The sequence below is a fragment of the Pogoniulus pusillus genome, chromosome 37 (assembly GCF_015220805.1).
Source record: "Pogoniulus pusillus isolate bPogPus1 chromosome 37, bPogPus1.pri, whole genome shotgun sequence".
NCBI lineage: Eukaryota > Metazoa > Chordata > Aves > Piciformes > Lybiidae > Pogoniulus > Pogoniulus pusillus.
Window position 1 is genome coordinate 4,755,352 of NC_087300.1, and position 17,439 is coordinate 4,772,790.

Sequence of the window (17,439 nt, forward strand, 5' to 3'; positions counted from 1 at the left end):
ATTATTGTTATTCCAAAGCAGAAGTGTTGCCTGAACTGCTTACAAAGATCCAGATGTTAAAAAACCCCAAACAACCCAAATCAAAGTGGCATGGCCAGAAAGGAAAAATGATGAAGTCCCCTGTGGGGGTTTACAAGTAATTTACTAGCAATAAAAATTCAACCCCACATTTTGGTGGGTAATGATCATAAATAATCTCTGGGCAAGAATTCTTTCCAGAACTCCCAAGTCCACTCCCTTAAGGACAAGTTTTATTACCCCTCTTGCTCTGTGTTTTCGTTCAAAATGCTGCTGTCAAAGCAATTTATGAATCACAGCCCTGCTGGCATCAAGCTTTCATAATTCATGTGGAAATGGGTTCCCCACAAACACTCAGGGAGCAGAGTCCTGTAACTGCCCAGGATGATCTTAACAAGGAGGATCAAAGCTGCAGCTCAGCCTCCTGGGCCAGCACTAAATAGAGATAGTCAGGAGAACTGCCAGGAGGAGCCATGGGAGCTGAGTGTGTGCAGGAGGTTGCTGTCACCAGGCTGGTGACACCTTGTAGGAGCTTTAGGAGAGGAGGAACATGCTGAGAGTTTTGTTTCCAAGCAGTCAGCAAAATCCCAGCCAGCTGCTGGGGAAGGAGAATGCAGGAGATGGGAGAAAGTACAGAGTGTGCAAGAGCTCATCTGAGGAGCTCAGCATGCAAAGTGCTGAGAGCAGAGGGGTGCTGCAGGGGCAGGGAACTGGGAGTGCTCAGGCAAGACAAAGTGCAGGAGGCATCTGCCAAGGCTGAGTTCTGAATAAGGGTCCTGGAATTTTCTTGTGGCTGAGTTGTGGCTTCCCTCAGTGTGTGAGACTTATAGATTTGCAGAATGGTTTGACTTGGAAGGGACCCTAAAGATCATCCAGTTCCAACCCCCTGCTATGGGCAGGGACACCTTCAATGAGAATCATGGAATCATCATAGAATCAGTCAGGGTTAGAAAGGACCATGAGAATCATCTAGTTCCAACCCCCCTGCCATGCCCAGGGACACCCTACCCTAGAGCAGGCTGCACACAGCCTCAGCCAGCCTGGCCTCAAACACTTCCAGCCATGGGGCCTCAACCACCTCCCTGGGCAACCCATTCCAGCCTCTCACCACTCTCCTGCTCAACAACTTCCTCCTCACCTCCACCCTCACTCTCCCCACCTCCAGCTTTGCTCCATTCCCCCCAGTCCTGCCACTCTCTGACAGCCTAATAAAAATCCCTCCCCAGCTTTTATTGTAAACCCCCTTCAGATCCTGGAAGGCCACAATAAGGTCACCTCTTCTGCAGCCTGCCCAGTCCCAGCTCTTTCACTCTTTCCTCATAGCAGAGCTGCTCCAGCCCTCTGATTAGCCCAGGTTGCTCAAGGCCTCATCCAACCTGGCTTTGAATACCTTCAGGGAGGTTGTGGAGCACAGAAGCACCCAATGTGATCTTTGATCACATTGGGTGCTTCTGTGCTCCACAACCTCCCTGGGCAACCTGTGCCAGTGTCTCACCACCCTCACTGGAAACACTTTTTTCCTGATTTCCAGTACAAATCTCCCCTCTTCCAGCTCATATCCATTGCCTCTCATCCCAGCACTACAAGCCCTTGAAAAAAGTTCCTTCTTTGGAGAGAGGCAATAGGAATGAGAGGGAGAGTTCAGTATCACAGTATCACCAAGGTTGGAAGAGACCTCACAGATCATCAAGTCCAACCCTTTACCACAGAGCTCAAGGCCAGACCATGGCACCAAGTGCCACGTCCAGTCCTGCCTTGAACAGCTCCAGGGACGGCGACTCCACCACCTCCCAGGCAGCCCATTCCAGTGTCCAATGACTCTCTCAGTGAAGAACTGAGTTAATCAGGTTAGAATTGCCTCCAAAAAAGGACCAATGCTAAATATGAATTCACAACACAGAGATAAGGGTTTTAGTATGCCATTGCTCTCCCTCTAATTGGAGGAAAGTTGTGCCAGGGGAAGTATAGACTGGATGTTAGGAGGAAGTTGTTGGCAGAGAGAGTGATTTGTCATTGGAATGAGCTGCCCAGGGAGGTGGTGGAGTCACTGTCCCTGGAGGTGTTGAAGCAACATTAGAGACATTTAGTGCCATGGTCTGGTTGATTGGCTAGGGCTGATTGCTAGGTTGGACTGGCTGAGCTTGGAGATCTCTTCCAACCTGCTTGATTCTGTGATATGATTCTACATGGATCCAGCAACTGCAATTGCCACACTTCCCCTACACAGCTACAACTGCAGGCAAGAGAATCTCTCACGTGCTTCCCCAAATAACCACAGCACCACATGAGTGTGTCAGGGAATTAAGTAAACATGGCTCTAACTGCCTCTTTGCTGCTCAGCTTAGAAACGGGCAGGCACGTGCACCAAGTCACTCTTGCCTGTGGACACATCCCTGGGACCCAAGGGAGCTGCCAGGAGAGCAGAGGATTGTTTGCATTCGGCACCTGGTGCTGAGAGCTTCAAGCTGAAGCGATGCTGATACCTGTGCAAAGACAAGCTCGACGTGGCAGAAAGTGGCACCAGCTTCAGCTAAGAGCCTGCAATGCATTCTTTCCCCCGTGGCATAGATGAAGAGGAAAAGCAACCAGAAGCTCCTATTTCCAAATATTATGAGCCAAGCCCAGCTATTGCCCTCCAGCTAAACAGCCAAGGACTCGTTTTGAGTCTCTTCTGAGTAAAGATGACAAAAACTGATCTTCCAGAAATAAAAGATGCGTAAGAGGTGTGTAAAGGGAGGGAGAAAATGTGTTTCTTTCCCTATAAAGGGAGAAAAGAGCTTTTGGGTTTTATAGGCAGAGATTTAAACTAAGAGTCTCTTTTTTTACAGGTCCCTGTCTCAGCTTAAAATGGCAACAGCATCACTGCAAGAGAAAATGGAGCGGTGACAGCATCCTGAGCCACAGCAGGTGCGGGTCTCCGGTGGGGTTGGTTGCTGATTTGGCAGAATAGGGCTCCAGAGGAGAGGGAGAAAGACTCAGAGGATTTTCTCCTCATCCCAGGGACCTCCTGCCAGAAGAGGAGCCTGCTCCTGCGTTTGCCAGCTCCAGATTGTGCTCCTGACCACCGCTTTAGTGCTGCCACGGATGGGAAATGAGATACCAGCCAGCTGCCACTCTTGGGACCCCCACGAGGCTCTGCCACATCCCAGAGCTGCAGTCTCCAGTTCTCTTTTTCACTTCTGATGAGATGGTTCAAATCAGGGAAATCCCAACCCTGTGCCAGACAATTAAACCTGAAAGCAACAAAGGCAAAATCAGAAAGCACAGGACACGAGGAGGCAGCAGAAGGGTGATCAGTGCTTGTGCCATCGTAAGGCCACCAAACAACCTGGGATTTGAATGAAGCACACATGGAGCAGTGCACAAAACCTGCTGTGACCTCAGAGTGTGCTGGCATTTTGGCTCCATTCTACTGCTAATTACAAATGCTGAATTCTGAATATTCCCACCTGAGGGGGATTCATTGCTGGGTCATTTAAGAACTCTATCAAGAAGAAGATGCTGTCAAGTTTCTCCCTTTGCCAGGACAGCGACTGCTAGAATCCTCAGACCTGATTTGGAGGCAGTTTCCTGCCTAGATCAAACCCAGTAGATTGTGGCAGCAAACATCCAGACTGTGGGGAAACCACAGACCAAGAAAAAAAAAGGTTGGAGCAGATGATCCTTAAGGTCCCTCCCAACCTGGGATTCTATGATTCTGTGACTCAGGATCTTCTTCCTCATCTAAACTCTATTTAAGCTTCAGACTTGGACATTTTGCCTCTTACTTCCCTCCCGTGGTTAATTCCCTAGATCAACCCTTTCCTAACTCAAGGAAGACAACCAACCCACCTTCATTCACTCAAGTCTTTGAATGCTGCAAGCCCAATGTACCACCTAAGTGATGGAGAATGACATTGTCCTTCAGCAGGGCACAGGACATGGCAGAGGACAGCAGTGTTACCAGAGCATGGGTTAAAAGTAGCTTATAACCCCAGAGCAGAGCCAGAGCCCAGGGCAGGAGTGACCTGAAGCCTGATTTGCAACGAACATCTTCATCTCTCATCCATAGGAAAGACACTGTGGGATGATTATCCCCCCAGATTTATCTCTGCAGCTCCATGTGTATCCTTCTGTGCTTAAAAATGTCTCTCTGCCCTTTGCATTATTGCATTGCCCTTTACATTCATACCACATAAACCTCTCAAGTACCGTAAAACTTACAAGGTGTAATATAATGTCCTGGCTTTCTTTTACACACCATCAACAAAAGCACAGAAAGGGAGATGTTATTTGGCCTGACAATGATACAGGAGGAAAAACAGCTCACCAAGTGCACACACACATACTCTTACATGCTGAAACCCCCAAGCTGGATTGATTATCTGGCACTGATGGATCGCTTTCATGTATTACGTAGATAAGGAAATTGATTATTCAATCCATCACTGTCTGCAGCAAGAATCCAGTCCTTAATAACCCAAAAAAAAAAAGAGAGGGAGAAAATATGAATCTATCTTGTACAGGCAAAGAGGCTTTTGAGGTTAATCATAATGTACCTTCTGCTGCAGAGCCATTGAGAGGACAACATCTGGGAGTTCCGCAGGGTTAAGTGACTGGTTTTCCTTCTCAAGGAAGAGAACCACACTCAGGGGCTGCTCTGGCTGTGACTGTGGAGAGCAGCGTGCTGCTGGCAGGCAGCTGACCAAGGATCAAGCTAGCAGAGCCCCACAGACTGGTGGTCATCCCCTGAGCTGTGATGCTGCTGGGTGGAGGAGCCACCACAGAGCAGCAGGGAAGAGGCAGGTGCCCCGAATGCTGTGCCAGACAAGTGCAAGTCATTGCTGAGACTTCCCTCGGAGTGCTTCAAATTCACTGCAGAACTAACCACCAAGTCTAACACCTCAGTCCCCACAGACAGCCATAACTCGGCTCACTTTGTGGGCTGTACCAGATTTTATTTACTGTTCCATCCCAGAAGACAAGCAGGAGATGACAGGAGATTCATTAGAGTGGGGAGAGCCACCCACAGCCAGAGCAGTTCCCTCCCCATTCCCTTCTGCATCTCTGATCCAGTTTGGATTCTGCAGCACCAGCTCTGTTATTTTAGGAGCAGCTTCTGTTCCTATTCACCTGGTTGCTAGTGAGTTCAAAGAGCAGCTCTGGTCACCTCCAAGTCCCTAGCTGGAACAGAGGACATAGTTTAGCAATCCAATGTCATCACCAGCTAATGAGTATCCACTGGCCTCTGTAAAAGCAGCCAGTGGCCTCTTCCCATTCCTTATGGGGCACAGGAACCACACTTACAGTCTCAGCTGCTGCCCTGGCACAGCTCCTGAAGCTGCTGTTTGCAGATGGCGAAGTCAGAAAGCTAATTTGAATCAATCAGTCTCAAAATCCTTGGTAATGCACAGGGGAATCTGGACACCCCTTGGTGCCTGGGGGTGCCAAATTTGCAGAGGAATGAGCAAAGTGCAAGAATTCATCTGCACAGTGGTGTGGGTTTAAGTCTCTGCTGTATTCCTTTGACATTAGATGGTTTATTTCTCTGCTTAAAACTTTCCTGAGCAGGGATTCATTGACCACACAGACTCAGCTCCTAATCCAAGGTGTAAATACTCTGATTTTGGTGCTGCTCTTTAGACTTAGTGTGACTCAAGCAAAAGGGCAGGCTGTACCTCAAAGAAAAATATGCCACTCAGGGGATTTTTCTCTGGGGCAGTGAATCAGTTGCTGACAGAACCAAGATGGACACCAACTGGTGCCTCTTCAGCCCCTCACCAGCAGCACTGGAGTCCAGGGTGAGGTGGAGGAGTATCTTGCCAGTGCTGGACTTCTCTGGGGAGGCTGGCAGGGAGGCTGGCAGGACAGTTCTGTAAGCTCCTGCTGTGTTATCACTCAAGCAACCCACGTTTCTCTGGTTCTTTGCCCTCCCAGAAATCACAGAGCAGTAACATCCCTGTGTGGTTATGTACCGTGGCTTGCTGCAGATGAAAAGCACAAGGAGTGATGCTGCTGCATGCTGGGGTAACACTGGATGTGGGGAGTTTCACTCAGTTCAAACCTGAGAAACGATGCTGAAGGTTGAGGGAAGGTTCCCTGGGCAGCAGAGCAAGGTGTGGGGCAGGAGGTGAGAGCAAAAGGGGCTCGGAGAGGCAGCCACAAAGAAAAGCTGGTGCTGGAGCAAAGACAAAGCATTAAACCTTCCACCTGCTTGGAGAGCTCTTGCCGGTGCTGAGAACCTTCATCAGGTTTAGGCTGTATTATGAGTAACAAATACCAGCAGATTATCCCTGGGTTTAGTGCTAATGAGCAGCAGCAGCGACGCAAGAAGCTCCATCGCATCTCAACTCCCTCTACATCAGCCCAAATGCAGACAATCCCTGCCTGAAAACGCAATCTGGATTCTCCGGGCAGAGGAGCTGGTGGAGTGTCAGGATGCCCCTGCAGACACTGCAAACAGCAACATCTGCAGTCACAGCAACTTGGGTTCTCCTGGCTGTGAGGCAAGCAGCACTCCCCACTTCACATCTCTTCCCTTCGGCAACGCCGCCGCAGCGCAGCTTTTATCCTCCCCTTCAGCCCTCAGCAGCTCTCAGCCTTTGCCTCTCTCCCCCTCCTCGCCCAGTGAGTTCTGCTGCTTTCAACTCGTTATCTGCCTCACCCAGAGACTTCCACCAGCCTGGCTTCTGAGTATGCAAAGGGAAGAAAGAAGTCGAGACGGCATCACATGAAACCTCCAGCCAAGAGGAGGGAAAGGGAGTTGCACAGCAGAGCTGGTGCAGAAAGGCAGCACATTGCCGGGCTCAGCGCCGGGAGCAGCCCGCGCAGTATTGGGGTTTGTTTGATCCGCATCTCCGTAAGAGACTCCTGCATCGTAGCTCTCCTGGCAGTGCTGCTCCCAGCATCAGAGGGGATGGAATCAGAGAGGATGGCTAAAGCAGGAGCCCAGCGTGCGGGAGCTGAAGGAGCAAGGTGGACAGAGCCACTCGGGCAGGGCAGCTGGCGAGGCACAGTGCCCTCTGCTGATGCTGGCCCATAGGCAGAGCCGTCAGCCCCGCTGGTATCATCCACCGCAGGTGAGAGCAGGACGAGCTGGATAGCCTTTAGGAAGAGCTGGATTTCCTCTAGGATTGGTAATTGAGTGGAAGTGCTGCTCCGTACCAAAGGAGCACTTCATTCACCAGGATGAGCAAGACCAAACTTCCCTGTCAGCTGAGTCACTTTTAGAGTCATTTGGCACACGACTGTGTCAAGAAGGCTTCACTGAGATCTCCTCATGACACCAACCTCCAATTAGTTCCATCAGCAAAAGCATCCAGAGATGGAGAAATTAAGTTTGCAGCGGTGACAGTGGATTTGCAGGTGGCAGAAGCAGGAGTGGCAATGCCACAGGAGCAGGCACATGTTGCCTGGGCAGCAGTGCCAGGCACAGCCACCACCCCTGTCCCCACGGATGAAGCCCACAAGAGGTTCCTTCCCCATTCAAGTTCTGCACAACCCAGCACTGTGCAACCCATCGAGGAGGTCGTGGCGCTGGTGCCCACAGCCAGAGGAAGGTGCCCGCTCCGAGGCAGCAGCCCAGCACTAAGCAGGGCTGCTTACTTTGGTGCTGCTCCTGCCCTGTGATGAATGAGGGTCTCTTTTATTCTGGTTTGTGGTTTGATCTTAATTTCCTGTATGAAGTTCTCAGGAGAATGCCAAGATCAAACAATTAGACTATTCTGCGATAAAGAGGTAACATTGTTATTCAAATGTATTCAGAATTAATTTACCACCAAACAATTTACACTGCCAGCCCTTGCAGCCCACTGAAATCACTGGGATGTGTTATCTGACACACAAAGCATCTCATGACCTGAAATAACTTTATCAACTAGTAAAGGCTTGAACAATGGGTGCGTGGCCACAGCAATGCCGACGGAAGTGCAGCAGACACAAAGGCAATAACGCGATTTAAACCCCAGGTGAAGCGAACAAAAGCACTTTGCTGGCAATGGTGAAGATGCAGAAAGCAGAAGCCTGCAGCAGCATCTCAGCCTGCTTGGCCGCAGGAGGTTCAGGGGGCTAGATCCTCATCTCAGGCATGTATAGCTCAAGTTGGAAGGGACATTCAAAGAGCAGCTAGTCCAACTTCCTTGCTGTAGCAGAGGTATCTTGCACTAGGTGAGGTTGCTGAAAGCCTCATCCAACCTGTCCTTGAACATTTCCAGGAAGGGGAAATCTACAACCTTTCTGAGAAACCCCTTCCAGTGATCAGAAGGGTTAGGTGATAGGTTGGACTCGATGATCCTGGAGGTCTTTTCCAACCTGTTTTATTCTGTGATTCTGTGATTCTGTATGTGAGACCCTATTGATGCTGCTGCAGACACCCACCCACAGCAGACAGTGTCCCTTGGCCAGGGGAAGCCCAGCTCTGCTCTGGATGCTTGTGCTCCAAAGTGGGGAGAAGGTGGCAGGGAGCTGGGCAGAGAAGATCGCCCCAGTTAAGGTGTTTTGAGCCTAGGGAATGGTCTCAGGTGCTGTGAAACTGTTCTCTGATGCTGCTGGCTTTGGGAAAGGGAAAAAGGTATGGATTTCAGTTCAGTTTCTGCCAGTTCCTTCCCCACCACATTTCATCACCTCGGTAGACTGAGAAAAACTCCTCGTTGGTTTACACTCGGTGGCCCCAGGCCCTGGCTGGCACATTGGGGCACCTGTCCCTAAAGATGCCATCCAGAGCAGGCACCGACCAGGAGCTGATCAGAACACCACCAGAGCTGCTCTTCAGAGTATCCCACTCCAGCACCTCCACACTCCAGAGCCAGGCAGCTCCCAGCCCAGTGGCCACTGCCCTTTTCAGCCTTCTCCAGATGGCTTTACCGTTTTACCTTCTCTTGCCTTTACCGTTAAAAATGAAACTCGGTTTGCAGAGTGTGGGAAGGTGATTTCAGAACAAAATTTCCAGGCTGGCATAGTAAAGCCTCAGAAAAGCCAATCCCACAGAGGATAATTAGCCACAGAATTTGTTTTCTGTGTTATGTATACAAAATAATCAATGCCTTTTTTTTCCACACCGACTCCAGCCCAATTCGATTGTCTTCTCCGCGTTACTTGCAAGTCATACAAACAATCAATGCCCTGATCCCTTCTCTACACAAGCACAGCTTAGGAGGAGACTGCGAGAAATAAAACCTGATCAACTCCTGGACGCAGGACTGTTTGTTTAAAAGCTTGGCTGAGCCCAATCCTGCTCGCAGCGACTTCAGCCGCGCACCGGTGAGGCTGTCAAACACTCCTGAGCTGGGATTATTGGCGCAAATATCAGCGGGGATGTAACCGTGGTAAAAGAATTACATCGGAGAAGTGAGAACGCCGAGGTGAAGGTGATCCCTTTTCAAACGCAGAAAGCCGAATGCAACCCCCACCCCCAGGCACAGCTCAGCGCTCCTGCAGAGCAAGGTCCAGGGGAGCGGGTGGCCAGGGTTTGGAGGGAACCCAGGTGTAGGATCGGTAGGGGGACCCTGATTATCCCCACATGCCCACAGAGGGGGTGGTAGAGAGGGAGGCTGAACCACTTGTTCCACTCTCCTCGTGGAGCAGGGGTGATGGGGAAATGCTGGCAGAGGGGCTAGCAGTGCTGGTGTCACCTCCTCGTCAGCACTCGAATACAAACAAAGCCGCTAATCACCACATGCCAGCGCTAACGCCGGGCTGACGCCTCCCGAGGTCTATTTTATACGATTCTTTGTTAATCACCAACCGCTGGCACCCACCTGCTCCACACGTACACCTTGCTAACACATCATCCATCAAAATAATCACCCTGAGTAATTGATGGTGATGCTCGAGCGATGCAGGGCCGCTGAACCCGGGCTGCTGCGCGCTGCTGCTGCTGCTCGGGCTCCACCTGTGACTCCGTTTCCAGTCACCTCGCCCTGCTCTGCTAGGGGCCGGTGCCACCGGGCTCTACAACATGGCATCAGGCTCTCGTCTGTCACTTCGAAGGGCTGCTACTATTGCTTTTTAATCTAAGAGAAAGGTTAGCTAAATAGGCTGTTGACGGCAGCTTAATCACTTCGCGCTCGCTGCTTCTGCCGTCTGAGGGGCACGATGTTGCCGCTGCTCGGTGCGGCTCTTAATAACCGGGGGGGGGGGGTAATCTCCCTGATCTCATCCACAGCCAGAGCTGGCAGCACCTCACACTACCTCTCACTCACCGTGCTGCAAACCCGAAGTTAACTCCACGCACACCCTGCCTCAGTTACCTCGTTACACCAGACTAACTCGGAGCTGAACCCAGCACCTCAAGCGCGCCGCAACTCGAGGTGGCGTTTTCTGACGCAGCCTTGTCACATCTTTAGCAGGTTGTACAATCATTGAGCAGGTGCTGAACAACCCTCAGATACAAGCTCCTACTTCAAGAACAACAACAAAAAAAAGCACAAAACAACCCCAACCCGGCAATGAGGCACACTTCTCCTCGTACCTGTGTTATGTACAGATATATTTAGATTAAATATTTATATCTTACTCGCGAGAGCAAGACTCTGCTTTTGGCTTTTTCCTTCCCTTTCTTAGATATCTCTGCCTGTGTTTATTTTAGCAGTCAGCTTCATAGGGAAACGCCAGCTTTGAAAAGTTCCCTGCTTTCTCTCCAGTTAGATTTTTTTCTCTTCTAAAACAATACTTATTTAAGTGTTCTCTGCTTCTTGGCATAACCTAATAATTAAAAGAATGGCTTGAAAGCCAGGGCAGCTTCGCACAAATTAATGCGGGGGGCTGGGGGGGGGGGGAGTTGAAGAAGCTGCAATTTTTCAGTGGGCTGAAAAAGAGGTCAGAATTATGCCAGTGTTAGCTGAGAGCAAAGGCAAACACAGAGCTCCCTGCAGCCCCTTTTAAAGCCTTTTTTTTTTCCTGATCTTTTAAGTTTCTGATTTGACTGATAAAGGAAAAGGCTAAATGAGGTGCTGAGGGCTGGGGTATTTTTCTTCCTGCAGAAGGCAGGGTAGTGCTGGCAGAGGCGCTGCAGGGCAGTGTTCTGTGGTGGGCAGCCCTCCCTGCCCGTCTGCCTGCCTGCTGCCCTGCCTTCCTGCCTCCCTCTTTGCCTGCTTCCCTGCCTCGCTGCCCACCTTCCTGCCTTCCCGAGCTGAAGAGCTTCCCGTGAAGGGGAGCAAAGCCAAGAGGTGCGTGTGAAGGGCTGGCGGCAGTGCCCGGGTTGAAAGCTCCTCTCTCCTTTTGTGCAACTGCTTTGAAAATCGTTTTCAGGACGACTGAGGCACCCGTGCTCCAGACTAAACATCTCCCAGAGCTATAGGGATACTCCTGGGCCTGAACATCTCCCACGAGCCCCTGGCATTCCCGGGGGTCTCAGCACACGCCAGCTGTGGTGACTTCAGCCCATTCCCCGGTGAGTGCCTGTGTGTGCAGCAGCAGCCCCCACACACCCGCTTGGGAGCGCCAGGCTGGCAGCATGCCGGAGATGCCACCAGGGACCAGTCCTGCTGCTGCCGAGCCCAAGGCAGGATGAATTGGAAGCTTAGCACCCCAGCTGCAATAGCATCCCCCCAAGCACATGGCTTATGGTCCCCATGGGCGTCTGTACCGTGGCACCGCTGGGAAAAGAAACGTGGCCGATGCTGTGGAGGAGCCAGGGTGGTGATGGATGGGGGGGCACAGCAGGATGCCTCCTCTCTGCTCTCACGATGGCACTGGCAAAGCCCAGCGTGCCTGTCAGCAGCCGCGGGAGGTTTCCTGGGAGGGGGGCTAGGGGAGCTCTGTCGCACAACTATTCCCAGCTGAGCACACCAAGCAGCAGGGCTCCAGCAGAAGTCCAGCAGCAGCCAGGGCCCAGGCCCCAGGCCAAGTCCATTAACCTTTTCTGCCAGCACTTCTGGCACTCAGCATGCCCAGGACCACATCTGCCCAGAGCGTCTCATTCACGGAAGTCCAGGGGAGAGCAGATGTTCACCCTGCAGGGATCAAGCCCTTGTCCATGAGATGATCTGGGACGTGGTGTTGCTCCAGCCCAGCCTGGAGGTGACAGAGACCATCTGTCCCTCAGGACTAACATTTTCCTCTTACTGGTGTTCACATTGCTGCTGTGCAGTCTCACTGGGATAAATAAGACCCATTCCCTCCTCCCCCCCCCCCCCCCCACACTTTAAAATATTCACAGTTCTATTTGGTTTTCACCAATTCCTCTGGGTTGGAATCTGACCCCTAAGAAGAAAGGGAGAGCAGTCCTTATAATCTTTGCTGGGCAGACAGCAAGTCCCCGGGAAGGCTTACAGACAGTGAGGAGCACGGGGCGTACAGAATCATGACGCACTTAAAACAAGAAGCTCGTTTAATTAGCAAAGGAAACATTGCCGACTCTCTCCCAAGCTGTTATCTGTGCAATTACTTTATGTAACATTATTAAAAATTAATTTCCCCCCAAACCTCACTGATTTAATGAAAGCTGCCCGGCCCTCGGCAGCCGCAGCGGCACAGCCAGCCTCTGGCACTCTGCGGGCAGTGGGGCTCAGCGCCGCGGGCTCCTCGGGATGCCTGTCCCCTATACTGGGCACCTCTGGCCCTGAGTCAAAGCACCTCTGCACAGCATCCCTACTGCAGCAGGCTCAGCACCTCTCCTTGCAATGGCACAGCATTCTCCTTGTGCTGGCACAGGAGCTCTCCTTGTACCGAACACGGCAGCCCTCCTAGTAGCAGGCTCAGCGTCTCCCCTTTACTGGGAGCACAGCATATCCCTTCTCTGGGGACAGGGCATTCCTCTTCTCCAGGCACTCAGCACCCTCTCTCTGGAGGCACAGCATCTCCCCTTTTCGGGGGTACAGCATCTCCCCTCTCCAGGGCCACAGCTCCTCTCCAGGGCCACAGCATCTCCCCTCTCCAGGGCCACAGCATCTCCCCTTTCCGGAGCCACAACATCTCCCATCTCCATAGGCGCATCACCCCCCTGCTCTAGGGGTCAGCACCTCGCCGGGGGCACAACGCCCTCCTCTCCTCTTTGCACCGTGTTCAGCACCGTGCCCCATCACACGGTGCCCAGGGCGGCAGCTCGGACCGGACGCTTTCCCGGTGCCGGTCCCTCACCGCTTCGCTGACCCTCCAGTCCCTCGGCAGCGCATCCCCCGCCCGTCTCGGCGCCCCGAGCGTGTCCCCGCCGCTTACCGATCCGGATGACATGCGGCATCCCGTGCGAGCACTGGCCCCAGAAGCCGCCGACCAGTAGCGCTGCCCAATATTCCCAGAGCACGCCGCGGAGAGCCTGCCAGAGATGGGGCATCGTTGGGGAGGGCGCGGGGCCGGGGCGGCCCTACGGCCCCAGGGACAGCGGGGGAGCGGGCTTCTGCTGCCCGGGGCTCAGGCGGAGCGGCCGGTGCGGACCGGGGCCGCTCCGCTCATGGCTCATCTTAGTGCGGCCGCGCCGGCCCGTCCCGCGGCAGCCACTCCGAGTCGAGCCGAGTCGTTCCTCTCCACTCCGTGCCGAGTCGAGCCGTTCCACTCCGTGCCGAGCCCAGCCGAGCAGGTCCGTGCGGTGCCGGTGCCGGTCGGGAGGCACCTGCGGAGCCGGGGCTGCCGGTGCGCCCGCGGGAGCGGCTCTGTCCCCTCCTACCGCTGATGCGCGGGCTGGCGCCAAGCCCCGGAGTGGAGCACGGTGCCCACCCAGCCACACGCCCTGACACGCTCACACCGACACACAGACACCCCCCGACACACCGACACCGGCACCGAGCCGCTGCCACCCGCCCGCTCCCCCGGGGCGAGGTCGAGGCGGCCGCGGACCCTCGGCGGCGACTGCGGAGGGGCGGGGGCAGCGGTACGCGAGGTACTGGGGGTGTATCGGGAATACAAGGAGGGTACCGGGAGAACCGGCCTCCCTCTGCCCCCTTCAGCCCCGCCGATCAAGGGGTGCTGGCTGTCTTCCGAGCTCCCGAGAGTCCCGCCGTACCCGGAGAGCTCGCTGCCCCCTGTGTCCCCTGTGTCCCCTTCGCCAGGCACCGGGCGAGGCGAGGCACCATCCCTCGGGCCGGACACGGCAGAGGCAGGGGCAGCGGGTGGGTACTGGGGGACCGTGGAGCGGCGATCCCTAGGCGGGAGCTGGGTGACCCTGGGGACAGACAAGGGGTCGCACATGTCGCAGATAAGGAGGCTGCTTTGTCAACTCGGGGGCTCGGCTGAGGCGAGTTTATTTCCCCCTCATTTCAATAATTTGATCAGTTCCAGCATTCCCAGCCGCTCCCATTTGCCAGCCGCCTGCGAGCTGCATCGGGAAGGGCTGGGAGCACAGCACTGATTTCCTCACAAACACACCAGTTACTCCTTGTCTGCTCGTCCTTCGAACACGCTCCCCAGCAGCTCAGTGCTGTGGGAGAAGCTGGTGGCTGTCCTGCGCTCCCACCGCCCGTCCCGACCAGCCTCAGTCAGCTCCGGTGCGTGGACTGGAGGAGGGGACAGGGCAAAACCATTTGGGGTCTGCAACTGGAAGGGGAGTTCCTGGGTGCAGCAGCTGCCATCAGTCAGTACGCACTGAGTGCTGCATGAGGCAGCCCCGTGGGCTCCCTGCGTGCCCATCGTGGCTCTGTGCAGTCTGGCACTGGCCAGTAGCCGTCCTGGCCACAGAATCACAAGGAAAAGCCGGAGGACTCTCTGAGGAGCTTGCATGCCCACTGCAGCACCAGCCCCTCTTGGAGATGCTGCTGTGCCTCTTCCTACTGCCTGCTGCGGAGCATCCCCAGGCACCTGGGGCCATGCTTTAACTGGTCCTTCTTTTGGGGTGATGGGAAGGTCCCCCTGGGCCTGACCTGGGCTGTCAGCACTGGCTTATGTTCTTCCTACCTACGAGTGAAGCACGGACACTGTTCAGCATCTCTGAAGCACTATGCAAAGGTTGGGTCTCAGAGGTCTCTTGTTCCTGTTCACTGTAGGCAGACCAAGGCTGATTCCCAGTAGGAAATCTTTTCTCCAGTGTCAAAGTTACAGGAAAGAGTGGCTCGTGTTAAGGACAACTTTATCCCTCATGACACCAGAAAGGAAAAGATTTAGCAAAAGGGCATGGAAGAAATCTTCTTCCCTTATTGCTTCAGCGAAGGACAGCTGTTCCTCTGACCCTCTTCTGAAATTAAATGTCACAACCTGGTGAATCTTTGCACCTGCAGATAAACAAAGCCTCAGAAAGCTGTTGGCAGGCTGAGAGTGGAGAGGGCTGTTTCATCTGTGGCTGCTCTCCACTCTCTGTAAACTCCAGCGTGCAGAAAATAATGTTGATTCTCAGCAACTTGGAAGGAGGTTCAGGATTTGTGAGCAGTTCATGTGAAAATGGAGCTGGGATGATCTGTTTTGTTAGCTCTCTGGCGTCGTGGTGCTGCTTCTTGCCTTTTTGCTGGCATCAGGCACAAATCAGGCTCCAACCTTTGCCTCAGCCCCTAGACACCACTGCAGAGCCAGCACAAAGAGTTTGTTTGTTTTTCTTACTCGATTAGAATCTGATGGGTGTGTGGAGGTCGTGGATAGTCCTTGTGGGGGTGGGTCAGAGAGCAGCTCAGGAAAGCAGAACGTAGAGACCAGACCAGCCCTGACCTGCCTGGCACTGGGCAGATGTGTCACCCACAGCTTCACAGCTCCTTGATTGGGGGTCTGTGTGGCCTTTCCTCCTGGAGCCATCCACAGTCACACAGCAGAAGATCAGATGAGGGCTGGGTTTCCCTTCCTCACATTCCTGAGTTCCCACTCTCTCCTTGCCAGTCCCTCTTGTGTGATTTGGCAGGGCCTCTCTCCCCTCTTCCCTCTCCTCTCTCCCGTCTCCCCTTTCCCCTCTTCTCTCTCCCCTCTCCCCTTTCCTCTCTCCTCTCTCCTCTCTCCCCTCTCCCTCAGGGATCTCTGTGCTGCTCCAGATGTGATTAAAAAGAGAGTATATTTTTGAACTGCTCTTAGATGTTGCACCACAGTTGCCTTAGGCTGTTGGTTTCTTTCCCACGACAAGGACTATTTAATTATATGACCCCTGAGTCTGCTCCCTGGGGTCCACACCTGAGCCAATGCACCTTGCACAGGACTAGAGCTCCATCTCAGTGCTGGTACCCATTAAGTGCTGCCTGGGATGCTGGGCTGAGCTGTGTATGCTGGGCCCTGGAACATGGGTGACTGGTCTTGGGGGGAGCTTAGGAGGGAGTAGGTTGATTTTGGGGTTAATTTAAGACCTTCCCTGGGAATCTGTGGCTGTTGCCTTGCTGAAGGACAACCACAAGTAGCAGAAGAGCTTTGGTGTTCTTCTGTGAGTTGTTGCAGTGGTGCTAAAAATACAAGATATTTGTCCAGTTCACAACTGCTGTGAGGATGATCTTAATGCAGGAATTCATCATTTCATTTATATCAATTAGTGCAAATTCTGCTGTATTTATAACTCCTGAACACGCTGTACCATCTAGAAGGAGTCATTTGGCTATTCCTAGGCTGTCATGAGGATGCTTGGATGTGTTAGATTTTCCTGCTGCCTTCCTGACAGCAGAGCCACGTGGTGCTCAGAGCTCCGTTTATCACCCGGGGAGGGCTCTGATTTCCCTGCCCGTTCCTGCATTTGTTTTGGCCGTGTAAAAATCTCAGCCTCTCTCTCACCTACAAATACAGCTGGGGATTTATAGCTGCTCTGATGGCTGTGGGTGCAGGACTTTGGTTTTGCTTACAAAAGTGTAGCGGGGGGGAACGTGTAAATTACAAATATTGAAGGGGAAAAATGCTGGCTGACAAAAGACCTTTTTCAGGTAAGATTCATGCTCTGGAGCGGCAGCAGCAGCAGAAAGAGACCAAGCACTTCTATAGCCGTGCCATTTTTCCCTGCTAAGGGAGGGAAAAGAGGCTTCTCTTTATCTTTTTTTGTAACAGGATCTAAACCGGTGCGTTCGGATTAGCTCCATCCACATGTATTTTGTTTAGATTTATACGCATCAGGTGTAATATAACCGCGATCAGGGTGAGTTATGAGACCCAGTGCTCACATTACTGAGATTCATGTGCTGGAGTCAGCTCCTAAAATACCAGAGAGTAACTACGGCGGGGCTGGCAAATGCAGATTTCTGGGACTTGAGTGCCCTCTACTGAAACAGTCCCTGCTAGCCCTTAACTCTGGCACCCAGCAGCTTGATTGATGGGCTGCTAAATTACATTTCAGCCTGTAGTTCACAGGTTCACCCCTTGTGAAGAATCCCTCCCCTCCTTCCTGTCTGACCGTGTGCTCGTTTCTTCTCCCCAAACGCTCTGGTTTTAATTCTGCTTCCTCCTGCAGCTCTGCTTGTGCCACAGGAGATTTCCCTGCTTCTGAATGCCAAGGCCAGATTACTTCTGGAGTAGCACCGAGGAGCTGTGATGGCACTGATGGGGTGCCAAGGGCTGCGTGGGGCTCGCAGCACCCACGGGGAGAAGCTAGTTTGCCCTAAAGATCTGGGGTCTGCTCAGGGCTTG

The 17,439-nt window shown here is 53.0% G+C and overlaps 1 protein-coding gene across 2 annotated transcripts in view; it reads right to left on the bottom strand.

Annotated features, from left to right (window-relative positions):
- GRIK3 (glutamate ionotropic receptor kainate type subunit 3) overlaps positions 1-13,583 on the bottom strand; it is a 149,377-nt gene extending 135,794 nt beyond the window's left edge. For both annotated transcript variants that reach the window (XM_064172779.1, XM_064172780.1), the window contains exon 1: positions 13,153-13,583. In XM_064172779.1, the coding sequence (XP_064028849.1) occupies positions 13,153-13,267 (115 nt within the window). In that variant the 5' untranslated portion in view covers positions 13,268-13,583. The remainder of the gene's footprint in view (positions 1-13,152) is intronic.
- Between the last annotated feature and the right edge of the window lie 3,856 nt (positions 13,584-17,439).